The 27,833-nt window shown below is 37.7% G+C and overlaps 2 protein-coding genes and 1 pseudogene across 2 annotated transcripts; 1 reads left to right on the top strand and 2 right to left on the bottom strand.

Annotated features, from left to right (window-relative positions):
- Positions 1–211: 211 nt before the first annotated feature.
- Positions 212–5,750, top strand: LOC149819517 (putative arabinose 5-phosphate isomerase). Its single transcript, XM_089985332.1, has 3 exons — positions 212–1,007; positions 5,133–5,356; positions 5,447–5,750. Exons 1-3 carry the CDS (start codon positions 240–242, stop codon positions 5,601–5,603), a joined length of 1,149 nt encoding a protein of 382 aa, XP_089841458.1. The 5' UTR covers positions 212–239; the 3' UTR covers positions 5,604–5,750.
- Positions 5,751–6,892: 1,142 nt separating this feature from the next.
- PKDM7D (Transcription factor jumonji (jmj) family protein / zinc finger (C5HC2 type) family protein) lies at positions 6,893–13,795 on the bottom strand. Its single transcript, XM_089985331.1, has 9 exons — positions 13,479–13,795; positions 11,987–12,288; positions 11,786–11,857; positions 11,626–11,703; positions 10,981–11,505; positions 10,680–10,904; positions 10,278–10,439; positions 8,644–9,012; positions 6,893–8,539 (listed from the first exon to the last, which is right to left on the bottom strand). The coding sequence occupies exons 2-9, from the start codon at positions 12,284–12,286 to the stop codon at positions 8,096–8,098; spliced, it is 2,175 nt and encodes a 724-aa protein (XP_089841457.1). The 5' UTR covers positions 12,287–12,288; positions 13,479–13,795; the 3' UTR covers positions 6,893–8,095.
- A 3,659-nt stretch (positions 13,796–17,454) lies between these two features.
- LOC149819515 (NAC domain-containing protein 21/22 pseudogene) lies at positions 17,455–24,433 on the bottom strand (annotated as a pseudogene).
- Positions 24,434–27,833: the final 3,400 nt, after the last annotated feature.

Raw genomic sequence — 27,833 nt, 5'->3', positions numbered from 1 at the left:
GTGCAGGAATGGTAGAAATGAAGGGGCAAGATTTCGAGACGGGGCAGGGGGTGGAGGTGGAGATCTTTTCTCCGCCCCCGCCCCGTTCCACTGCCATCCCTACGTTGCACTTTGATGAACGCCATCGAGTGAGCAGGAATGTGGGTCCCACCGTGGGATTGGTAAGATGAGCTTGGCTCATGGCAAGATCCCAAATACCAATACTGGGTTGGAATCGTACGTTACCTTCATGTTTTCGAATGCCAAGTTCCAACGTCCATAAAACTCCTTCAATCATTACCCCAAACACCACCGACACCTTCTTCTTCTTCCTGCATCCGCGCCGTGCCGTGCCGAAGCAACAGCAGACGAGAATGGGTTCGCTCCCTTGTTCTTCCGATCTTCCCAACGGGAAGGAGAAGGAGGAGCCCGGGTCGGCCCTCACCCTGGGTGGCCTCCGCGAACTCTTCCAGACCCAGAAGCGGTACCTCGACTTCTTCTTCCAGAACCTCGACATCCCCCAGACCCACCTCTTCACCCGCATCCTCCTCGAAGCCAGGGGCACCATCTTCTTCACCGGTGTCGGCAAGTCCGGCTTCGTCGCACAGAAGATCTCGCAGACCCTCGTCTCCCTCGGCGTCAAGTCCGGGTTCCTCTCCCCCACTGACGCCCTCCACGGCGACATCGGCGCCCTCGCCACCCACGACCTCCTCGTCTTCTTCAGCAAGAGCGGCAACACCGACGAGCTGCTCAGGCTCCTCCCCTGCGCCAAGGCCAGAGGCGCCTTCCTCGTCGCCGTCACGTCGTCGCGGATTAGCCTCCTGTCGAGCGCCTGCGATCTCAGCGTCTACCTCCCGCTGGAGAGGGAGCTCTGCCCCTTCGATCTCGCGCCCGTGACCTCCACGGCGATCCAGATGCTGTTCGGCGACACGGTGGCCATCGCGCTCATGAGCGCCAGGAACTTGACGAGGGAGGAGTACGCCGGGAACCACCCAGCCGGCCGGATCGGGAAGAGTCTGATCTTTAAGGTCTGTTTTTTTCGGTTCGGTAATCGACGTGTTTTTTGTGTTTGATTTGCGAATGTGGGGGTTGTTTCTTTGATATTTTAATGTGAAGGATTTAAATTGATGGTCTCTTTCTCTTTTCTTGGTGGGTTTTCCATTTTCGGTTTGATTTGTGAAGATTGTGGTTTCCGTTTCGCATTGGCTGCTTTTCCTTGATCCTTGAAATGTACCATTGATTTGGTTTGCGTTTCTTGTTTGATTTGTGAAGGTATGTTTCTTTTTTTTTTTCTTTAGAAATTATCTGATACGGAATTGCGTCCGGGATACTTTCCGCTTGTGTTTTTTTTTCCTTTTGTGTGTGTGTTCGATTTGCAAAGCTGGGATGTTTCTTTGATCCTTAATGTGAAGGATCTCAATTAAGGGCCTCTATTTTTTCTTGGTGGGTTTTCCATTACGATTTGTGAATTGCGGATTTTGTTTCACAGACTACTTTCCCTTGATCCTTGAAATGCGGCATTGATTTTGATGGGTTTCCTGTTTGATCTATAAGGGTATTGGATTTGTGAATCGTGTTTTTGTTTTGCATTGCTGTTTCTTCTTGATCCTCGAAATGCAGCATTGATTTTGATGGGTTTCCTCTTTGATTTGTGAGGGTATCTGATTTTTTATTTGTGAGGGTATCTGATTTTTTATTTGTGAGGGTATCTCATTTCCCATTGCCTGTTTGTCCTTGATCTTTGAAATGCAGCATTGATTTTGATGGGTTTCCTCTTTGAATTTTGAGGGTTTGTTTCTTTTTTCTTCAGTATTTAGCTGATCCGGGTGATTGCTAGTTGTGATCTGTGAGAGTTCTTAGTGGGTTTAACGTACGCTTTGTGAATGCATGCTTTCCCTTTTTTCACGTTTGTCAGATCTGAGCCGCCACTATTTGTATGTGCTCAATTCAGTAACGTATCAAAATTGAGATGACGTATTTGATCTGTCAAAGACATTAGCAGTTTTTTCATTTTCCGTTTGTGTGAATTTCTTCTTTCTTTTCATTAATTTGACCTGGGTGGTCAAATTTTGTATGCATCTAGTTGAGCTTAAAGCATAGTCGCCAATCTCTCTCTCGGGAATTTCTTGGCAATTTTTTCTTTTAAAGATGGGTATTCTCGGAAAAATCTCAGATGTTTTTAGAAAATGAAAAAATGCAGAGAAAATTAAAAAGAATAGGTTTAGCTGTAATTTTCTTATGATTATAAAGAAAAAGTTAGACAGTTTTTAAAAATAAAAGAAACACAAAATAATATATATATACACACTAAAAACAACAAATAAAATAAGCAAAAACTTTAAAATATCATGACATCACAGCGATATTTATGTTTTCATCATTTTAAAAATATTGCTATATTTTGAAGTTTTTATCAGCTAGTAAAAAAATCCGATAATATTTGCAATATTTTCAATATTTTCAAAATATTGGTGATATGGGCAACTATGGCTTGAATGCTAAGATTTAGATGATTTTATTTTATTTTTCTAAAACTTTGGTTGTTAGGATTTCTTTCTTTTCCATTTATTCTTCATGGTTTATTGTTTTCCTTTTGAAGATTTGACTTTGAAAACAAGGCAGGATCCAGTGTCTCTTGCTCATGATTTGTCATTTGCAGTTTATTGTGGCTATTAAATTTAATCTACACTTAGCAATCTTGTTTCTTCTCAAGATGCATTGCTCATCTGGTTTGAAATTATGGAATTTGAATGTGAGGTGCTTTCGTCTCCTAGTTTAGATATGCAATCTATCTAATAGATAGTTCAGTATTATCTGTTTTATGTTTATTAAAAGCAGTTTATGTAGAATTATCCAAGGATGACTGTGAACAGGGCCAAACTCATAGGCTTTCTCCTGGATTTTGTCATAGCCTGTCATAAGATCTGTATGCTTTCAGGCCTGATTTGTAAGATAGGGAAGACTGGGTCTAATGCATCTGCACCATTGTCTTGTGCCATTAAAATTTTAATGGGCCAGGTCTGGGACTGGGACCAGTTAGAAAAGGTCCTATTTGGGTCAACCTCAACCTGGCCCATTTACAATCCACAATCTGCCTAAAATGTGTCTTTCTATTCAAGTTTCCTTTGTTTCTTATGGAAATCTGTGCATGATTTAGTTCATTTTTATTGTTGGTTTTATGGTTTATGATCTTCAAATGCAATTTTGAAACTTTTTGCACTCTACGCATACTGATTTGATATCTGATCTGCTGCGTGTGTGTATATATATATATATATCTGGTTCAGATCTTCTGTGTTTACACATGCATTTTTATCTCCAATGATGAAGGTGATTCTCATCCTGCTCATCACTTTTCTGTTTGATTACAAGTGAAATTGGCAGGTAGATGGTCTTTTCATCTTTCCTAAAGAAGCAGGTATAGATTTTCTTTCTTTCACTGTTTCTGATTTTGTTTTAAAATTTTATAGCATGGCATCAAATATACTGTCCCAGTTGAACTACTAGTGCATACTTGCACGTTGAAATTTTTGTCAATCCATTTGAACAACTCGCCACGTTGCCTGCAAGCCTAGACTTGTAAATTTGCTCTTTATCCCGATGAAAGAAAACCCTTGCAGGAAACACCAAATGGGTAACCAACTTCTGGAAAGTTTCTCTGACTTAGCCAATCATTCTCTTATGCCTCAAGTTTGTGCCTTCTTGGGTTGGTGCACGTATCTGCATTCTGCTTTGATTGGCTTTTTATTTCTTACACTTTACGATCTAACTAGAGCTTGTGTATGCCTGCCATCTGTCTGATTATTTTATGTTTTTCTGGATTGTAGTATGTAAGGGTATGCCACTTACTGTTGCTGCTTAGGTTGTGCAGTATCTCAATCTTATTAGTTTATATCTTAGTTGAGACTTGAATTAGCTGGTGTGAGATTATCAAGCAAGCAAAAGTAGATTAGAAGGATTTATTTGTTTTTCTGATGTAAAGTTTAATCCCAGATGCAACCTCTCATATGAAGTTTTCAAAACATTTTCCTCTTATTTATGCTCTTGATAATGAATGGATTGCACTTCTTTTTTTTCTTCTATTGATGTAATTAAGGTGAACTTCCTATATGCATATTTATTTCTGCACTTGGGAATGCTTCTAGGGAAATTTCTGCTTCACAATTAGTTGTGGCAGTGGCTCCTCCAAATTTTAAGGTGGTAAGCCATGTAAAAATAACTGTGTTTTGGATATAGATGGTTCCAACGTACTCAAGGAACATCATCCGTATTGTTTATATAGCTTCTGGAACTGAAAGATTGATTGATTTGTTGTGTTTAAAAAAAGTATTTGTTCTGTATGTGTCTACGCACACAGTACTTTCTGGTAGTCCCATTGATTTTTAAGTCTTCATTGAATGTTTTCTTGACTTGATCATAAACTTTCATGTCTCGTGTATATAGAGCATGTATATTAAGAAGTTTTAATGTGTATGCAGGTTTTCAAAAGCATGTAAAATTAGTCCATAATGCACCAAATTTGACAATTAAAATTAGATTGTCATCAGAACAATTAGATCCAAAGCATGTTTCTTACTAAATAAACCATGACAAAGATATCTAGTGTCCTGATTGACTAAATAATACCTGCAACCATGGCTTTCTACTAGCCTACACATACATACATACATATATGATATATATATGGAGAGAGAGAGAGAGAGAGAGAGAGAGAGAGAGAGAGAGAGAGAGAGCATAAGTAGATACCAAGAAATAGCAAACATCTCAAAGCAGCTCATGGGTCTAAAAAGCAATAAAAGAACACTACTAAATCATATCTGTGCTTGACATTTTTTGCCACATGTTACTGAAAAATTCCTGGATAAGTAGGCTATGTCAAATTAGTGCAAATGTAGTAACAGTAGTTGGAATGGCTCATGACAAGGAAACTGAACAACTAATATGGAAAATATTGTTTCTTGCACTTCCCTCATGAAACTGGAGCCCATCATTCTTTTTGCTTTCTCTGTCATCCATCTTCTGCAGAGCCAGTGAAAATATGCAATTAGATTCGTACCATGTTTTTGTGAATTTTCTCAAGTATGGTATGTTTGGACAATCATTATGTCTTAGCTATAGCAAAGTGATGAAAATAACCCAAAACATATACGCAGGTTAAAGATATGATGAAGAAACCAGAGGATCTTCCTGTTTGTAAGGAAGGAGACCTAATCATGGACCAGCTTGTTGAGCTGACAAGCAAAGGATGCGGGTGCTTGCTTATCATTGATGATGAGTATCACTTGATTGGAACATTCACTGATGGTGACCTGCGTCGCACTCTAAGGGCTAATGGTGAAGCCATCTTCAAGCTCCGTGTAGGAGATATGTGTAACAGGTAAGGTTGCATATCTTTCAATTTGTTGTTACATGCAAGTCAACAGTTCTGTGTGTGCTCAGATGTGTTCTTTCATGTAAATTTTGCTAGGAATCCAAGAACAATTGGTCCAGAAGCTATGGCAGTTGATGCAATGAAGAAGATGGAATCTCCACCTTCACCAGTACAATTCTTGCCAGTTATTAACGATCACAATGTAGTGATCGGGATAGTGACCTTGCATGACCTCGTCTCGGCAGGACTTTAAAATTTTTGTTATTCTTTTTATTCTTTTATATCCTTCTGCTATAATTCTTTGTACTATTGTTACTTCTATATAAGGAGAGAGAAATTGTGTTACAATATGTCAAATTAAATATCATGATGTTGATCATCGTGTTTAATTCTGTCATAAATTAGAACTGTTAATTTGTTTCTTGGAGCAACAACCAAATTCGGTATTCATACATGCCTTTAAAAGGATAACTATAATTTCAGATGCATAATTGTTCTGTACCTCAAGTATGTACGCAAACAAAATAGTTTTTTCAGTGCAAGGTGAGAAGCGAGGCCAGAGGGAAGCGGGGGCATCTCATGCAATGCCCCTCTTGATGATTGCTGACATCCAAGTCCTAACCTAGAGATTGACAATTCTCTTTCTTGATAATTCTCTCTAGATTGAGAATTCACTTTTCCATGAGAATTCTTCTCCAAAGTATCCAAAAAAACAGTGAGTTATATATTTAAAAAACCTTTCTTCCTTTTAAATTTGAATGGGTGTGATTTTAGTCAGCCAAATTCATAATTGACAGATTTATGAAGCTATGTGGAAATGACTTATATGAGATATTTACACACACACACACACCAAACATATGTAACAACTATCACCAATAATTTGATTGTGGTAAATTCTGAAAACAATAAAAATCCCATTAAATCACAATAAATTCGAATGTTGCTTTTTTAACACATTGAGCTAATATTGTTATTGTAAAGATATTTTAATGTTTTATATTTCTTTTTCCATCATTTACGTACATATTTCTATTTTTTACATATTTTTATTTTCTTGATATTTTCCCAAAAATAAATTCAGTTTATCATGAGATTTCCATTGCTGAGAAAATTCCAATTTGAGATCTGTGACCACGGCACAACCCGTCAAGAAACATGGAGCAGAACAGAAAGTTACTCTCAAGAGTGGCACCGCCAAAGGCGTAGCTAGGGGGGGGCAGGACTGGGCTGTAGCCCAGTCCTGACAGTTAAATTTTTTTTTTTTTTTTAAAAGCCCAGTCCTAGCCCAGCCCTGATTCCATATGAAATAGATTTTTATCCATTTTTTTAGCCCAGCCCAGCCCAGCCCAGCCCAGCCCTGACTGCAGCAAATAGTTTGATTTGTTCATATGAAATAGATTTTTATTAAGAATTGTAGCCATTTTTTATTTTATCTCAAATTTTTTTTTTCGGGGGCGCTGCCCCCGAACCCTCGACTATTGCACAAATAATTTTTTTTTTCCTACACCCCTGTTTGCCCCCCCCTCACATGAATCCTAGCTACGCCCCTGGGCACGGCATGCCCAACATCAAGGATTTCTGAGACAGTAACACATTTGTGTTGGATCAAGAACACTCAAGTATCTAACCCAGCTTCTGAATCCTATTAAACAAAATAGAAAGAAAAAGTTCAGTGGAATAGAACTGCCTAAAAGTATAACATATAAAGTCCATCTCTGACACAACGCACCCTTAGGAAATATTGCCTGCCTGCTACACCATGCCTTTTTCAGAGACCACAAGTCCAAAATCTAGTGCCTCTACAGTGCGGTTGAACCTCCTTACAACTTTTGCAATGCGGGAACCTCTTTGGCAGTTTCCACCCAAATTTTGTATCATACTAGAATGAGTTGAAACTGCAGACTGCGTGCAGGATTCATTTTTCATCTGTATGGAGCTGAAATTAGATAAAACAGTACCATCTTTCTGCACATTGCTTGGGTTCCCAGAGGGATCCAACAACAAATGCTGAGGGTAGTTCCTATTGCTACCTCTATTATCAAGATGCTGTTTATTATGTTTTTTTTCTGATGACAAATCTTGAATATTACATGAAGAACTCAAATTACTCATGCATCTTTCATCTCTTCCAAGGGCACTTATGGCCTCTGCAGACATACCAAGCTGTTTAGTTTCCTCATTGACCATACTTGATCCATCAGTCTTTAGAATTCCAGAAGCTTGGTCTTTCTGAAATCCTATGCCAGCAGTTTCTTTGTCAACTTCCATAGATCTTTCTGAAACCTTCATATGCATTGTGGTGGACCCTTCCACTTTCACACAATCAGTGATTGTCATCCATCTTCAGCCTGATCATTATCATCATCACTAAGACAATATTTTTGTGGGATGTACTTGCCCTTGATTTATCCCTTTCTGAATTTCCCAATCTGCTGTTATCAGCAACTTGCAATGGGCTTCGTTGTAATTGAACAGAAGAGTTTTCAGGTAACTAAGCATAGGAGGCGTGTTCTGATGGAAACTGGCCAGAAAAGGATTCCACTGGTGTCTTCAAGACTGAGCACCCTTTACTAAACAGCAACTTTTGGGTTCTTAATTTGAATTGGTCACTTGGTCCATGAATGTCATGGTCATAAAAAGTTACCATCTTTCATTTTTGTTTTGCCAAAAGAGTCTGGCTGTGCAAGAGGCCTGTTTGTTTCCAACTAAAGGTCAGGAACATTAGCAGCACTTCTCAGTGTTTCATTCATCTAGTGGCATTTGTTCTTTTGGTTTAGTCTCTTCTAAGGAGGGATTGCAAACCAATGCACATTTCTTCTCAGACCCCTGAAATTTCTTCTCCTTTGACACATGTGAACTCAAAGAGAGTCCTAGATCCAAATTCGCCCACCTATGTATTGCACTCAATTTCCCCCCCAATGCTTCAATGCATAGGTCTAGTTCACTTAATTCATAACGAAGGAGAAAAAATCTTGTACTATAATCACAGGAACAAAGTTGTTTTGCATGATTTAAGCATGCAAATGCTTCTGGAGAACAGTCACAACCAGCTGCAGAGAGATGCAAATCATAAAAGCATATGACACACTCCCGCTCATTGGTAGCATCAAAGCTCATGTCCAGTTTCCTAATCTGTGAAGGATTGCAGAAAAATTTCCTTCTGGCATGCTCTATGTCAACACGTGTCTGAAGAAAAAATATTCAATAATAAATCTCAATTCAGTTTATGCTCAAAGGAGAGAATAATCAAATATTCCTGTCAAGTAAGAATAATATTCGTAAGAACTTACCTTCAATGCCATTGTCAAAATTCCATCCTTTCCGCAAACAGCTTGCCATCGTAAATTGTCAGGCGTGTCTTTTCTCAGAAGGTGGAGCTCCCAAAGTGCTCTTACAGCTTCTCGTGCTGCCCCTAGTAACAACTTGTCATGAGACAGAGATGTTTTACGATGTTGCTGACAATAAAGTTCCACAGCACTCTGTCCATGTGGCAACCAGTCAACAGGAGCAACATTCACTGACTCGGCACAATTGAATCCACAGTTAAAACCAGAATGATAAGCTCGAGGAAATGTGAGAACAAACTCCCCAGACTGTTGAACACATCGATAAACAGGTACACCTTCTGACTTCAAAATCATCGGTGAGAGTTGAGTGACCTGTTCAAGGCAATAATAATTAATATGGAAATTTTCAAAACTGCACCTAAAGAGTCAGCAATAATAAAAAACACACCTAAGTTTTGAAAAAGTTTAAAAACACACCTAAACTTTGAGATGATTAATTAAAAAATCCCAGAGTTCACTTAAGTTTGTATTGAAATCACCATTTTACCCTTCAAAAATTAAGCGCAAGTGGTAAAGAGATGTGATGACTGATCACCCTTCGTAACAAGGCAATGAACAACCAATATGATCAAAAGAAAGAGTAACAAAACAAAAGTGCAGCACAAAAAAGAGATTCATAACAATAGGATCATGCTGCCCACCCTGGCCACACTCCACTGCCTACATAAGTACGTTCAACAACATTATCTGCTAGTATTCATTGCTGGAGTAAGTCTATTGTCTAGAATAAATTCACTGGAAAAAGGACAACAATATTTGTGTTACACTCATGATAGCACTCTTCACCCTTGCACTTGCAAAAGAAACCTTCTTATGTCATGCCAAGGTGTTAGAACTGAAGATGTGTTCCAAGGGCAGAAACGTCATCCGTGTTAGAAGAGTATTTATAAAGGGCATGTTTGTAATTTTACCATAGGGAGACATTGATGTAATTAAGACATTTGTTTTGTGCTCTTTGTATCCCAAGTCCTTCATGACAGATTGAAGCACTTTCAGATTGATTATCACTTCGTCGGAGACAAGATTGACTCCAAAGAAATGGAAACAAGGCTTATTGATTCAGATCAGCAGGTAGCAGATATATTTACCAAACGACTGTCAAGGGACAAACACAAATATTCGAAGAATAAGTTATCTATGTCTGATGACATATATAACTTGAGGGGGGTGTTAGAACTGAAGACGTGTTCCAAGGGCAGAAACACCATCCAAGTTAGAAGAGTATTTATGAAGGGCATGTTTGTAATTTTACCATAGGGCGTCCCAAAATGGGACATTGATGTAATTAAGAGATTTGTTTTGTATTCTTTGTATCCTACCCTATTAGGGTTCTCATATATATATATATATATATATATATATATATATATATTCAATAAAGTCGTGAGGTGCAGCCCTTCACCAAAAAAGAAAATCAAGGGTTAACCGTCTCTCTCTCTCTCTGCTGGTACAGATTTGGGGCTGTGTTTAAGCAAGGTTCAACCTCAAAGAAGAGAAAAACACATACACCTATTGCACAATTCTTTTTGAAGTTGGAATTGCATAACAAGCGAAATAGGGGGAGAAAAACTACTCACAAGCTTATGAAGCAAGCCAGGCTGTTCTTCAAATAAATGAGGCAGATGCTTCTTCATGGCTGCCTCCAATTTCAAAGCATGACTTCCTGGGACACCATACCACAATTTTGGAGCACCCCAATGCATGTAATTCAATGAGTAAAGATGATGATCCTCAACATGCTGCAGCACGAGAAGAATTAAAAGGTAAATAAGCAAGGCTTCTCATGCAGTGAAAAGGCATTATGTATTTGCATCCAAAATCTTGCATCATAACTCCAGGGTCAGTTAGGTTGATATATGAATCTGATATGAAAAGGGCATGCCATGCATGTGGGAGATGAGTGAAAAAATTTGGATATGCATAGCAATGGAAGAACTCCTTGCTACATAATAAAAAGGGCCTATTAAATCATAACTCACCCAACAAAATGATGAAAAGCACATCCCTATATAGAGCCATGGCACTAGAACACCAGAAATATCACCCTTCTCAAAAGACAGCAGAGATCCTGCCAGCCTTGGGAAGTTATTTAAATTCCAACCTGATCTCACATACATATCTAACTCATTGTTCCCAGAATCAGAGGATGTTTTAGGAAACCCACTGCCAAATGCTCCAGTATCCAGATCAATCCCATAAAGTACCTACAAAAGGAAGCTTATAGGTCTAGATTACATCCAAGACAATTCTGCAGCGACAAGAAGGATTAAACTTTGTTACCTCAATCTCTTCGGATGGATTCTCAATCATCCGCCAGTATTCACCCTCAATATCTTCCACAGATGGTTCTTGTCGATGTTTAACCTCATCGTGGCTTGAGCTCGACAGTGGACTTGTATCCTTCAGGCCAAAGTACTGCTCAATAAAATCATCTGCATACTTCTGAAATGACTCCAGAGTGAACTCTGGACCAGGTAGAAATCCAAACCCCTCATCTTCATTAATGCCTTCATGCATGTGCGAGGTACCTGGATCACTAGGCCTGCAATATATCCCCATTTTCAAGCATCTTCTCCTTTTCTTCCTAATATGGGCAATGCTTCTGGGGTTTTTCCTCATAGGTTCTCGATTTTGAAGCTTATCAAGCTGTTGAATTCGTGTAGCAAATTTAGCATTTTCCCATATATGCTTTTGCTTAAGAAGGTATGGTGGTTTCCATGTAGGAGGAGGGACAATTCGGCAAATCCCATATGGTTCTGCTGTCTGTCGTATACTTGCAATATACTTCAGAGGATCTTTAAACTCCTGGACAAAGGTAACCATAAACAAACCTTCAGAAATAAACTTCATGATATCCATAGAAAACTCAGTTTCATATTCAGATGAGCTGAGTGTGCAGAAATGCAAATTAAAAACAACAATGACCTCTTCATTTGGGTAGAATACGGGAGCTTCATTTATCGCCAGCCTGTGTGCATCTTCTGGATGCCATCTTGCTACCACCTGTTAATTAGCAAACCCCATAAAGATGGCAAAGATCACCAGGCAAAAATCCAAGCATCACATGCATTTTAAAAAACTCAACCTTTTGGCAGTTGTTACAATTTGAACACCCACGAGTAATCCCTTTTGGTAGAGGTAGCTTTGAAGGGTGTTTCTGAAAAAATAAAAAAGATAAAGATAAAGCCCTACTTGTTACAATAGCTGGTAGTCTAAGATCTTATAACTTCCACTCACTATAATTAAAACTTCCATAGCAAGAGATAGCAAGGTGCAAGATGCTTACCAGGTCAATTGGTTCCATGTCAGAATCCTCATCTGAGATCACATCAAACATCCCGTAGTTTATCCAAGGCCTACGCCTAAGACACCTTCTGAACTTCACATCATCACTAGCACTACATTCAGTATCCATAACTGCCTGCTCTACAAGAGGTGTATCCACCACAGACACAGAATTCATTACAACATCACTATGAATCTTTTTCAAGGTGAATGATGTAAGTGATAAGAACCCATGTGGAGAAAAAGGCCTCCCAGATTCTCGTTTACTATTGCGAGGTCCTGTGCATCCTGTAGCCATCATAACTGAAAATCCAACAAAGACAAGATGATTATTACACAAACAAATACCAAGCTACAGCTGAATATCTGCAACAAAATCCTACGCCTTAGTGACTTATGTCAGTAGAATAACCTCTATAACTATGCGATAATTAAAATATAATTAACCCAACGAGCTGTTCATAAGTTCACATTTGTTCAATAGTTAATGGTTCCAATTAAGTATTGAATGGTTGTGACTGCAAATTGCTTCTTTATTTTCTCTCTTTCAACACAATCAAAGGCCAGGGAATGCAGCAACAAACCTGTTTGATATCCAGAAACAGTCCTTGATGCCAGAGCTTTCAATTAATAAGCTATTTAATAACCCATTATTTAGTTAATTAATATCCAGAACATACATAATACTTCTATTGAAAGAGTTTAGTTCAAACTGCCTGCACCCTTCGCCACCACAAAATGGAATGCCTACAACTATCATTCTTACAATAAAAAGATTCTAAAAGTTTTCTAAAAACCAGTTCTATCGTCGAAACAATAGGCTCTAGTGATCAACAGATCAAAAGCCTCTATAGGACCATCACATACTTCTACTTGTGACAGCACTAAGATTGAACATGATTTTTCCAATCACAACCTAATGAACTCAAGGCAGACGTCAGAATGCGTACAGGACACGAGAAAACTATGAAGCAAACAGAGATTAAGGGAAGAATATAGAAGTTTCCTAACGGGATGTCTCTTTTTGTTCAGGATTTACAATGCTTTATTTCCTACTTTCAAATCAAACAGCACCCGGATTACACATGAATCTGATCATTCCACATTTTGGTAAACATCTGAACTGAAAACTTAAAAAGCTATAAGAAACTCAGAATCCAACATTACATCGTGGTAGGCTACCAATAGTAAAAAACATCATAACACCACCGCCAAATACTTAACAGCAGCCCTTGGTATAGATATACTAATAACAGAAAACAACCAAAGAATCGCAGAATGCATATAAGGGCAAGTATGAAACGATTTTTAACACCAACAAAGACAATTCTGTTTTGCAATTATAATGAATGCCAAATCACGCACTACAAGACACATATATGTTTACAAATCCACAACAGTAAACGCAAGGTGCAAAACTAAGCATGCTAAGAATACCAACAGAAATCTGCAAATTGCAGTCAAATCTCCCACAACCAAAGATTACAACTCACCAATCTTTGCGGATCACACTAACCCCCAAGTCGTTCAACGCTATTGTTTCCAATTGTTGGGTACCTTCAAAAATTTAAGGAAGACCAATATTAATAACCATGAACCCCAATTATATTCGTTGGCCTCAAACACAACCAAATTTCCCAAAAAACATGTCAAGCAGAACATGGGAATTTTGGGGAAGTTAATTTATTATTATTGAAAAAAAAAACAGAAACCATCATTTCAGCAGATCTAACCCTAACAACCCCTCATGTAAAACGCCCCAAAAAGAAAAGGAAAAAATCAAACACAAAAAATTAAAATGCAAAAAAGGCACGCACTAATATATCAAGGGGCTAGTGATTTCATGACATGGTGGTTGCATTTCTTACTGAAAGTGCCTCCAAAAACTATGGATTAGCAAACTACCCTTCTGCTACAGTAAATACAAGCCCTAGGTAGGTACCAACAAAAGGTAAGTTGAGATATCAAAACCCTAATTACAATATCAATGGTATAAAACGTAAAATAGGGGATGAAACAAAGAGAGAGAGAAAATGAAAAGAAAAACTTAGAAACCAAAATAAATAAACATAGATATGTATTATAATGAAAACTATACATCATCGTGGCGCCCTTCAGCAGCGCACGTATATGTATTTTGATACCTAGCCAACTTTGCTGAAGCAGCTGCTCAACCATACCATGTATATGTATATTCACTAAAAAGAAAGGGAAAATTCTATTTAGTGACTGACTCATATTTCTGAAAAAGATATTTTAGGACCCAAACTTTCTCTGAAAGTCTGAAACTGTCAAATAGAAAACTCATTGAAGTAACTCAAGTTAATTTATCTGTGAGTTGTGTATTACAAAATTACTAAATTACCCTTATTGCATAATAAAATGAGTAAAACACGTCTAATGTTTTACACGGATCTTATTCTGAAATCAAAATTTAGAATATTAGGCAAAAGGTGGGGCTCTAAAAAAGAAGCACAATTTTTTTTTTTTTTTTAGAGAGAGAGGAAGAAGTAGGTTTACCTAAGTTTCTAGGTAAGGTTGTCAACGGGTCTGGCTTGTCTCGTTTACCTGACCCAAACCAAACCCAGACATTGGTGTATGAGGGTACAAAACGCCTACCTGAGTATAAGGGTGTCAACGGGTCCAGTTTGGTTCAGACCGAGGTGAAACCAGACCTGGTCCTAATTTTTGGGTATGGTATTGGGTCCAGAACTGAGTTTAATCGGACCCACCATAAAAGAAATCATATCCGGACCCTATAAGAACTACATGAATCAGACCTGGGTCATACGTACCTGGTAAAAGAATATTTTTTTATCATTTTTACATTGAAAATTTGTGGGTCTTAATCGGAACTCAGATCAGGCCCGAGTCTGGTATAAAATTTCACAAAGTATACCCGGCTCAATGTATTAATCAGACCTTCGTGTCTGGACTCTGGTCTTCTTATTTATCACCATACCCAGATCCTATAGGGTTTGGTACAGGTTGGGTCCGGGTAAACCCGACCCATTGACACCCCTACCTGAGTACCATGTGAGTCGGGTTTGGATTATGATTTTTAACAGATATGACTCAACAGGACTAACTTGAGTGTTTTTATTTTTATATACCGTTTATGTAAATATATATATTTTAAATACCTTTTAAATTATATAGGTCAAATTTAGAGTTTTATTTTCTTAACATGACATAATCCTTAACCCGAATTCAAATCTAAGTGCTTGTTATCACGGACGGGTTTGGGTATGGGTTGGATACCAGACCCTTTAATAACCTTAATTGCAGGGAGGAAGGGAGCCTAGGACTCTCTTGGTATAGGATATGGATAAAAACGGTTAGGATTTCTGATCAGAAAATACATTGGAGAGTGAATCTGGTTGGATCCTTGCACGGGTTTTGATTTTAACCTCTATCTTCATTTCATGTCCTCTATTCCCAGTTCAAATGGGAAGAGGCGGGGCCCCGTTTTCCCCCGGTCCAATGTCATCCCTATTGCAGATCTCTGTTGAACAGAAAAAACAGAGGCTTATATCAGAAAATTCAGAAACCTGAGGCCGTTTTCAGAATTTCACGTAAGAAGTTAATTGGCACCTAAATAGAATTCTCTCTTCATGCTTTAGTTACTTGCAATGACAATTGAATCCTCCCCCTCCTATAGAGATTTTCAGAAATGCCATTAACTTTTCAAGCCCCGTATGTTGAACGGGACAGGACAAAGTTCGGATCATGATTCAAATCAAAATACAACCGGCGTAGCTACTTCAGGTTTGACTTGTTGCCTGATATTTGGATTCATATTTGGTTTTGGATTTACCATAAACCGGCCTGTATATATCCGACCCGTTTGCACAAAACAAACACACTTGACAGTTAAAAAGGTCATGCCAAATGCATGTTAAAGTACTCGGACTCGATCACCTAACCATGCCTCCAATTAAATGCATGCAAATGTGACTACCTGGACGGTACCTATCAGAAGGTAAGCCAGCCAAAACAAAATTTCATGAGCACCATTCTCACGAATATACCTTGAATAAGCTTCTGATTTCGACTACTCCACCTCCATAATAGCTCGAGTATTTCATTCATATCCACAAATATCCCCCCATATTTTAAAAATATATAACAAAAAAATATTTTTAAAGCACGACCCTATTGTGGTACTGAACCGCAATCACTTATGGTGGTACACACTCGATTTATACATATTTAATTTTCAAAATTAAAGACTAATTAAACATTAATTTGTATCATGTTTAGCATTCCATATTTACTAATATTTTCATGTGTTAAAGTTGACTTCAACATTATGTTTTATATCATTTTCAAATTATCCTTATCTTCACAAATTATGAGTAGTTGATTTTTCACTATCTCAAAATTAAAATCTTATGGTGTATTAGACATGATGAAAACTCCAAAACCTATTAAATAAATAATGTTGTACAGATGTACAGTTAAAATTAACATTAGTGGTTAAATCCATGCAAACAAGAGTGTGTGTACTACCTACCTTATAGTATCATGGATCAGAACCACCATATATGTTTTCATTTTCAAAATATTATTTATTCTAAAAATATCATATTTTTTATTGGATATTAACACAATAAAGCACTTTTTATGGCTATAACAAAAGAGTCTATGATATAATACCGAATCCAGCCAAAATGGAAATATACACCTCTACATGACTATCCATATTTTTTCAGGATCAATGATTAAACCATTCCAAAAAACAGAGATATTTTTTGAGTAAAAAATAAATGACTATCCATTTTTTTTGTATTGATGATGACATATGTAATAACTCATATTTATTGTTATTTTTGCAGACAATTTATATATCTGTTACATTCCAATATTTTTTCAGTTCTTTATGAAAAAATATATTTTCTCAAAATATTCCGAAATTTTCCCTTGCTGATATTTTTTGCAAACGAGACGTGACCATCATTTCATGTTTTGGCCGGGTGCTTTGATGAAGGTTGATGTGGGCCCTCCTTGGGTGCAGGCGCACACCTTCTCACTTCTATATTCTCTCTAGAACACCCTCCAAAATTTATTTATATATATATATATATATATATATATATATATATATATATATATATATATATATATATATATCATGTCAAATAATAAATATAAGACAAATAGTAATCCAAGAATATCATTGCAATGGGTGTGCATCAATAATTCAAATCAACCTCTAACATCAACTCTCTTCAGTACCAATTAATTAAATGAACAAAATAAAACAGAAAGACTGTAGTAAAATCATACATGAAGCTGACATCAATGATATGAACTCTCCATATACACATATACAAACATTCACTCTGCATTTATCACAAACAAAGTTTCCTCATTCATATTCACATTCAATGGTCTTTTTCTTTTCTTTTTCTTTTTATTTGAAAGAAACATTCAATGGTCTTGTGCCACCAATTTTGGAGAGGAACATCAATCTTCTACTTTGCTTTCTCCAAATTCCATCCCTGCAAAGAAGTCGAATCTTTCAATTTCATCTTTGGCTGTGGCTGCAGGGGGGAAAGTGAGGGCCCCACAGTGTTGCTCCCCTAAGTTTAGCACAACACTGCTAGAGTCATAGTGTGAGAGATCAGTCAAGTAGGGGAGACACTCGTATCCATCCAAACTGAGATCATGTGCATGGTTGATATGGGTATGAGCTGCTTCCAAGAATATATTAGTATGGGATGAGGCGACCATGTCGTCATGGCCATCCTCTATGTTGGGCCTGGTGCAATATCCACGGTTTTGGAGAAAAACTCTGCATAGTACCCAGTCCTCCTGTGGGAGTATCAAAAGGAGAAGTAAAATTATCAGAGAGAAGCATTGTCTGGAAGAAAAAAATATATTATATCAGAGAGGAGCATTTATATATGAATTATATGGCTTGTTTGTTTCGTGAAAATTACAATCATTTTGGTATGAAAATGGTTATTTTCCAGTGGAACATGAAACAGATGCGGCCAGCGAGAAAAACGGGTCAGCCAACGGTGCCCACAAGGTCCCACATTTTCTGCAGGACGTGGGGTTTTCATATGAAAAATCTTCTCCATGGCTCCCTTGGTTTCATATTTTGCTGGAAAACGTGATGGCCTAAAGGGGGCCTGGTTGTTTCTCGAGGGGGTGAGCATTTTCATAGGAAAGGCCCACCTTGTCAAACAAACGGGTCCATTTGTTTCGTTCTCATGGAAGTGAAATGGCTTTTTATGGGAAAGCAGAGAATCATGCCAGCTCAACCTTCTCATGAGAATTCCTTCATGTGGAGGAGATAGGAAGGGATCTATACAGCCTGTTCATTTTGCTTTTCGTGAAAAAAGTGACCCTTTTCTCACAAGAAAGAGACTCTTTCCTGTGAAACAAATGGTCCCTAGTAGCATTTGATACGCGGGACACACTCTTCTTGGGTTAGTGTTTTTTTTTTCTGGAAACAATCTTGGGTGAGACTGTTAGCACACACCCCTAGGGATCCGGCTCTTTTGTTCCACCAAAATGGGACGCAAGCCACGTTTGCTTCCCGTTTTGGTGGAGCGTACGTGTTTGTCCTGCGTTTAATGGTTACTGTAGAGCCCATGCAGTACAGGACACAATGGTCCCGTCAGAACCCCGCGTTCTGTGTTTCAAACGCTACCTATGGGCATGCTTGAATCGCGATCCAAACCCGAGGATTGGGGGGGTGTTTCATGTTTGGGGTTGACAAAGCTGTCCCGCGTGCTGTCACTGTGCACACAGTGTTTGATAACGCTGGACAACGTGTGCCACACAGGAAGTACTGCATCAGGTGCAGTGTTATTTGATGGGAAGTGTAGGCAATCGGCAGTCCAGCCCAGCTTATTCTTTATCTGGCCAGGGTGGGTTGCCCCATTCACACTGGGCTGGGGCTTGAAAGCATCAGCCCCAGGCCGGACCAGACAGGGCAGGCCACAAGCCGGGTGCCCGACGAGCTGAAATCAGGTCAGGCCCGGGCTGCAATTTGCACCCCCAGCCGGATTAGATAATTGGGCTCTAATCAGGGCCAGACCCTTGTGTAAAATATACAGGGCCTGAAAAGCCCGACCCATTAACTGGGTCAAGCCTAAAGGGTCGGCCCAAGCCAGATGTACGACTGAGTTGGGACGGGCTCGGGACAATATATACATGGGTCAGGCCTGCCAGACCCTTATCAGGTCCTAACTGGGCCGCTAGCCACAAATGACCTGGGGTCCTACTGCTTTTTTTAAGGACTAGACCACGAGCCATGCGGAGACTAAGCCTGGTCTTAGTGCTCATGTCTAGTAATAACAGTGAAAACCATAATCCTTAGCAATACTCATAATTGAATGAGAATGGATATCCTAACAATGTTCGTAAATGCGAAAGTGTTTCCATGCATGCATGCATGCACATGCACAGGCATTCAAGCGTGTGTGGTGTGTGCGGAACGTACGTGTGAAAAAGGACTATTCTATTGATCCTAGACATCCTCTGACATATGATACAGAGGATCCTATATGCCAATTTTAGCCGTCCAACTGCATCTAGATGGTTAGGATCAGTCCACATCCAGGTGAGAATTTGACTAATTCTAGCCGTCGATTGAATATAAGATGTATCACATGATAGAATCCGTGCTCAAGAAAATTGGCTGCCATATACATTGAAGGTGAATGGCTGCTTGTGCATTTGCAGAGTTGATCATGCATGGCATTAGCAGCAGAGGATGACATACCTTTGGTGGTGTGTGTGGGGTTTCCAGCCTGAACTCATGCATGACCCACCTCGTTTTAACACCCATAGGGGCTCTTCCAAGGTAGAAAACCAGAGTCTTCCGCATCCCTACGATTATATGTGAAGTCGGGTCGACCACCGTCCGATCTTTGCCCGTGGCTTTCCAGTACCCCTCCTTTGTTGCTCGATTGGTACGTGATCCAGTAGCATATTTCCGGTCCCGGAAGTTGAAGAAGTACCACTCGTTTGCCCCAAGCTGTGCTTCCACTTATAAACCAAGGTTAAAGACAGAGTCAGTTCACATTAAATACCAAAATACATGACAATGAGTAATCGTGCAATGCTGGGCCTCGTATTCTGTTAACGATACACTGGGCCTGACCACCCCCCTACTCTAAACGGGTTGTTGATTCATCAAATTGGCACATAATTCACAAAGAGAAAGATTTGGTTTTGACCCGAACTAGTCTTGTTAGCCCTTCACGATTAGGGCAGATCAGGTGCAATGTGATTGTAAACTATCCATTATTCCATGTGCTGCTGCACCTGATCACCCACCATTGGTGTTGGGCCCATAGCTGAAAGGTTGTATCCCACAGATGGAAGGGAGGATCAGGTGCAATGTCATTGCACACTTTTAGCATGATGGTGCACCGGATCACCCACCATATTTGAGATACAGGCTGTCAGACTCAGCTGTGGGGGGGCAACGACAAATGATGGGTAATAGCAGTGCACTTAAAGTGTGCAATCACATTGCACCAGATCTCTATTCCAAAGACGGTGGGTCATCAAGTGCAGCAGCACCCTAAAAGTGTGCAAACACATTGCACCTGATCTTCCCTCCTTCACGACTCGATTGAGCCAACATCAACCTTGCCTCAGGATTTTTACAAAACGGATCCTATCTTTTAATATATGATACAAAGGATCCTATGTTATCCTAGCCATCCAACCGATGCATCTGGGTGGCTAAGATCAGTCCACATCTAGGTGAGAATGTGGACTAATCCTAGCCATTGGTTGGATGGCTAAGATCAAATGTAGGTTGAATATCATCATGTGTCAAATGATGGGATCCATACCCCTATTTTTTTAAGGGTGCATGTATCTATTCCCCAACTTATCCGAAAACATAGGATAAAATGGAAAAGCGAGTTGTTGTGGATAGGAGTGTGACTTCCCGACTTATCATGTTTTCCCATATATCGTAATGGCAAACCTCTAAGATACAAATTTCCAACAGTCAAATTCTTGTGAAATTAATTCGTTCTTCCAAACCTAGAACGGGACATTCAGTTCCCATTTAATTCTGAAACACATTTAATAAAATCCTATCTAAGGCAACATGCCTTGGATAAATCTCGGCTGTCCATTCTAAAATTGCCCAGTAAGAATCGTTCATCTTAATCTGGATCATATTCAAAAAACAGATTTCAGATATATAAACAATAAATTCGGATCCACCAAAAAAACTATGAAGAGACGACCCTCTCCCTATTTCAGTGTATGGTATCCATTTAGTGCTTGTATCCTTACTCTGCAAATTTCAGCACACCTAACCTAGCCTAGGCTAGGGTCCACATCCCTTATCTCACCCCTTTTTTGGTTGAAATTATAAAAATATAAGAGATATGAACAAAATTAAAATTGAATTTTTCAAGAATGTACTAATAAAAACATAAAGATTGACAAAATTATCTTATTTTTATTTAAGCAATAATATCATGATATTTACCAAAGGGAGCTCGGCTTGTTTGGTAGGAGGATGCCTAACCCCAGCTTTCTTGGTAAAAAAAAATATCATGATATTTTGAACTCATTATTTCCACACGTTTTTGGAGATATTTTCGAAATATCGTTTATATTTGTCATATTGCTCCACACGATGCTTGGATCGATGCAACCACTTATCCAAACAACTGTGATAAACTAAGATATATATTGGGCTTGGCTTTACCAGACAAGCGGTCAAAGTCACCAGTGCAAGCCTAGGTAAAGTTTTGAATCCATGCAATCATTGTTTGATTTAACTATATACTTTGCCCATAAGAACTCTGCTATCCTGGTTAGGGGGACTTTGGTTTGTCACCTGACAGTGGATGACCATGGTTCTAAACCCAGAGAGGGATCTCTCAAGAAAGAATAATAGGTCTCTCTTTCCTCTAATAGTTATCCTTAATTTTAGCATATGTAGTTATCAAAGAAGCATTATTTAATGACCAACGAGAGAACAGAAATAATAATACGAGAGAGAGAGAGAGAGAGAGAGAGAGAGAGAGAGAGAGAGAGAGAGAGAGAGAGAGAGATTTGACAGAAAGATCGGTCTCTAGCAAAAACGTAATTGGTCTGCTATTTTCGCTATCCTTTTATGTGTGCATAGGAAAGAAGAGTGATATATATATATATATATACTAGAACATGGGAACTGAAAATATGAGAACTAATGTGTGAACCGCTATTTTCATGGATTTTTTATTCTTTTCTCTTGAATCTAACATTGTGGATGTGATCTACATGCTTGGTTTAAAAAAAAACTGATCTTGAATAATTCTGTTTTGATGCACAAACGTGATTTTTTTAAAGTTTTAAAATCAATGGCTCATAATCTTTATAAATATTCAAGCATTCAAAAATCACATTTTTGCATTAAAAAATACATGATCCAATGGTTGATTCCTAGCAAATTCACCCATGCCAAGCACATCCACAGGATTGGATTTGCAAAAAAAGTGTTGGAAATAGCCATATTAGTAGTTCTCATATTCTAGTTACTCTCTCTCTCTCTCTATATATATATATATGTATGAGAGAGAGAGTACGTTTATTTTCTGGGTTCGTTTCCATTTTTTGATTCCTCTCTCCTAGCTCTAGTTCTATTCTATCTCTACCACGGGTCAGTTAGGTTGATCATGAGTGAAAGATGATCGCACTCTCCATTCCCAGCCTATACGAATGTAGCTATGGTACGTCTTGAGGATTCCGACGGGAAATAAAATATCACTATATCCAAACACTAGTTGTCCACCAGCATATGGACGGAAAAGTACGATTTTCAGAAAATATAAAAAACACAATGATTTTTTTTAGAGGAAGCACAATGAGGTTAATGATTACTGATTTCAAAATAAGTTTTTTTTACCAAAAAACATCAAGCGGAGAGCAATCTGTTTTCTTCTTTGAAAAAGCAAAAACATGATAAGTATATAAAAAATATATATATACTAGATGGGGCACATTGGATGAGATGATCAATATGTTTACTTTCTGGATCTCATCCAATTGTGCTAATTGGATTGTACAACAATGAGAATGAACTTTTTTCTTGTATGAATCCATAGGCTTAGGTCATAAAATCAGCCTTCTTGTCCACATGGACATGTCATGTCATAATCATTATCATTAAGCCTTGTCCCATTCATGTGGGCTCAGTTTATCAGGTGTCGTGGTGCAGTGGGTAATAGAAAATTGAAAAATTTACAAAAACACAGCGTAACTTTTGAGATGTTAAGAAATACAAGGTTAGGCGTGTAATTGTAATATTTCAAAAGTTAGGATGTGTTTGTAAATACGTCAAAAGTTAAGTATGTTTTTGTCAAATATTTAGAAAATTCATGCTGTGCTATTGATTTCTCTTCTCTGTATTTAATGACAAGGAGTCTCTCCAATCTTCTCCAAAAGCCCAAGTTTATGAAAGGCTCAAAAAATGTATTCAATAAACTAGCTAATTAAGCACAGATTGATAATAAAGTAAGACTTGCTCAATCTATCCAGGGCTAGCTGGGGTGATTCAGAGAAATCTAACTAATCTTGAGACCGGGCTGAGCCCATCAAAGCTTGGCTGGGCTGCCGATGCCAACTCTTGGGTGGTCAGCAGTGAATATCTAGAAATCTTTGAATAGAGTAGTACGCTGGCCCAGCATGAACACCATAAAGTTCCATAGGCAAAACAAAGAAAATTTCTTGGGTTTGACATTCCTAAAATCTTTGGTACCAAAAGGATTTGGTAAGCAGAGATTACTTAACCAAGCCTTAAAGAAAACGATGAGGGTCACTTCTTTGGTCAGTATTTTCGTTACAATGACCTTATGTGAAAAATAAAAAGAGAAGTTAAAGAAAAGGAATTGAAGGTTTTAATCATCCATTGTGGGGTGCTTCTTGTGTTATATTTTAGTGGTCGTAGGTGCATAAACAATTGCATCTAACGTTTCCTATGATAATGGGGGAGACTATATGAACAACCAAACTTCAAATGAGTGGAATAAATCATATTGATCAATAGTTGATGGCCATGGTGGAGCTATAATTACCATAATTCATCACATAATATTATTTCTAGCAGAAGAATTGCAGAGAATGTCCATGCTGTCATTCTAAGGACCTCACTAGAAAACAGAAGGAACATAATATATAAAAGAACAAGAAGAAACACTCATTGGTGATCCCATGTGTTCAACATCATCATAACACAGAAATCATTATCAGGATCATCATCAACAACAAAACGATACCAACAACAAGAAAAACATCAATGCTTACCTGGTAGCATCCATGGCTCGCACGTGTGCAGGTTTACCTCCACCATGTTGTCACAAGGCAACCCTTCGTTGGCAATCTTCTTGTAGAGATAATAGCAAACCAACTCCTCATCTCTTGGATGAAACCTAAAGCCAGGTGGGAGTCTGGCCTTCATGATTTTCAAATCCATAGCTGGAAAAGCACGGGCTAAAGGAAATGGGAGGTTGGGCAGTTCTTATGTAGAAGTAGCCCGCACGCCTGGGCCAGGCTCTTCATGATCAAAAGGCCCGAAAAACAATAATTATATAACGATAAAAGTATTACTATTATTAAGACAAAAATAAAATTATATATTATTATTATTGTAATAATAAAAATACTAATTAATAATAGATGCAATTGTTATATTTAATTAGGTCTTGGTAGAAACCATTGCTTGTCCTTTCGTACTTCTTATTCTTCCCGTGGGGTTAGATGGTACCGGTAAGTGTAAACTTCCGGGACGTCTAAACCTGTAAGTTCATGATGCAATGAGTGTAATACAAGGTTCCTGTCAAATTTGTATGACTTATCTTTTATCAATTTTGGAGAGTTTTATGGCCCACGTGATATAGGCAACGCGTACGTGGTAAAAGTGATTGGCACGCCCTGTTGAACTCCAACACCGGCCCCTTTCAAGCGCACAACCGATTAAATCTAGCTGCAAACATAAAGAAAGTAGAGAGACAAGAGAACAGAAAAAGACAAGAATGCAAGAACTTCTATTAGCAAAGTTAACGAGTAAAGATGAACCTCAAATTCACTTTGTATCCAGAGGGTTTTTAGGCCAAAGGTTGTTACAAACACTTAAGAAAGCAAAAGAGATATTTACATCAAGTAACAAAAGTAAAAAACTTGACAGTCCAAAAGACTTTTCCTTGCCTAAGTTGGCGTTGTTCTCGGTTACAATCGCATAGCTCCTCCACAAATTGATGGTGTTTCCGTATGTTGGCTGATTTCTCAAAAGTAGTTTAACTTTTTGGTAGATCTTTTCGTTACACCAGGTACTTCTTCATTTCACCAAGATAGTTGTTGGAGTGGTTAATGATGACTTTTAATTCTCGACATAGAATGCTAGCTGTTGAAGGTGTGTATTGTAGGATCGAAGCATGTTCAGATATGCTCCACTATAGATCTCCTTCATCTTCATCATAAGTTACAAGGACGTTACAAGTTCAAAACCATGGGTGTGTCCCTTGCCGCAAGGTCAAAGTTGGGCATACTCTCTAGTGGGCAAAAGGGACCTGAGTGCGCAAAAAGTGACTTGGGTTTTTATACTAATGAGCTCGCATGTGAGTGAGGCATTTTTCCTTTATTATCAAAAGAATTTTTTTGTTAGACTTTGTATCATGAAAATGAAAATATGATGATCAATTTCTCCAACACGTATTTCAAAAAAAATCTTAGATGAAGGGTCTCCTTTTCAAATTAAGCCCATCGAAGGATTCTTCGCCTATTGCCTTGCGTAGCATGCACTATACGATGCATGAGAAGTTTCCTTACCGAAGAGAGACAAGTATTGAGAAGTTGTGGTTAATTTTGCTACTTGTTGACATGATATGGCTTTTTCTTTTAAGCGACTCATATTTTATGATCATGTTTCATGCTCTCTCTCTCTAAAAAAGGACCAGGTTGTGATGTCAAAAAAAGAGAAAAGGATTATGTTGTAATGGATCAGACAATTCTATAGTGCTTCTTCTCAAAAAACCAAGCACTCACAAACACATGCACACATTGTAATAACTGCAAATTTTAAATGTTAAATAAATTCATATGGATCTTTTAATGGATCTGAATATTGTCAAAATATATATTTTTAATGAATCTGGATACTTTTCCCGATCCATATTTCAATGGCATACTTATAAATATTTAAATTATCTAAGAGTAAAATGATAATTTCATAACCCAAAGATATATCAAGTAAATAACAAAAAATTATAGGGGAAAAATAGTAATTTATTACTTCAAGTGTATATTTAGGTAAATATTTAAAATATTAAAGCATAAAAAGTAATTTTATAACCCAAGTGGCAACTTAGTTATATGAAATTAGACCAAGGTTATTTTGGTAAAAATAAATAAGATTTATGAAATAAATAAAATAATAAAAAATTAAAATTCTCATCTTTTTAATGAAAACAATCATATCCTATGGTTTTTATTAGTTATTTTGCAAAACTAAGTCTCAAAAACTATTGGCATGGGACCTAGTTTTGTTGAAAAGAGGGTGAGTAATCCTCTCTCCTTTTCCAAAAAGAGGACACCTAGCAAGGGTCGTCCCCACTCTTGGGCCTATAAATAGCCTCTTGGGGCTCTCTCTCCTAAAAAAAATTCTCCCCTCCCCCCCCCTCTCTCTCTAGCCCCTCTCTGTCATGTTTTAAGTATCCCAAAACCTGTCATTTTTGTAGTATGTTTCGTTAAAAACACATGTGACCCCTGCCTCTGCCTATTGATGGTTTTCATTTATTTGAGTAAGTCTTGTCCAAATAAATTTGGCTTTTATAGCTTGACTAGCAAAAGTTATTCACAATTCGAAGACAGTTTTGAGATAGCACTATGGAAGCACCATCGAAATTTCAATAGAATCATGTATGAATCTGTATAACTCATCTAGTTTTTTATATAGATTTAGGAAGTGATTATGGCAATTTTTTTCAAAAATTATGACTTGATATAAAGTAAATTTTGGCAAAAAATTTAAAAAATATGATTTATTATAAAGTAGGCTTTGGCAAAATTTTCAGAAATTATCACTTATTATAAAGTAGGTTATGGTTAAAATTTCTATTTATGACTTGATACAGAGGAAGTTCTATTAAAATTTGTAAAACAATTTATAGATTTTTAAAATTAAAATAAACCAGATACTATTCAAATTTCAGTAAATTCATAGGCATTATTGCTTAAAAATAGAGCAGGTGCTATTCAAATTTTTAAAATAATTTTTGAACTATAATCTAATTTAGGACATGTATTTTTTGATATTTTAGAAAATCTCAAAATGGGGAAAAGAAACCTCAAAATGATACGTATGAATTTAATTATCTTATTGTTTAATTTTTTTATAATTTAATTTGATATATTGTAGAGGATGTGAAATAAAATCGTAGGTCCTAAGGTTGGCACTATTTTTCTAAGATATTTGAAAATATTTGGCACTCTTATTTTTAGGGATTACGAGTTCACAGCCCTAATTAAATTAGATAATTTTATGAGACTTGTATGTGATATGTATGCTAAGACAACATATGTATGTAAGAATGTGATTAAGTCATGAGTGCCAACCTAGGATTGTTGAATTGTCCAAAGATCCATCAGTGATTTAATGATTGAAAAATCATGATATAATGTGTTAAATTGTTGATACAAATGTTGCATCATTTTTAATAAACCATTTATTTTTAAATGATTTGAAATACATATTGTGATGCATAAATGTGTGATCAAGTAAAAGTATACTTAAATTGTAAATTCATGTCATTCATGATTTTTTTTTTAAATGCATATTGATGCATATTGCATAGCATAAAAATTTTTATGGGTACTGA

This window comes from Nuphar pumila, chromosome 13 (genome assembly GCF_984573655.1).
Source record: "Nuphar pumila chromosome 13, dmNupPumi1.hap1.1, whole genome shotgun sequence".
Taxonomy (NCBI): domain Eukaryota; kingdom Viridiplantae; phylum Streptophyta; class Magnoliopsida; order Nymphaeales; family Nymphaeaceae; genus Nuphar; species Nuphar pumila.
This window is presented reverse-complemented; position numbering and strand designations above follow the sequence as displayed.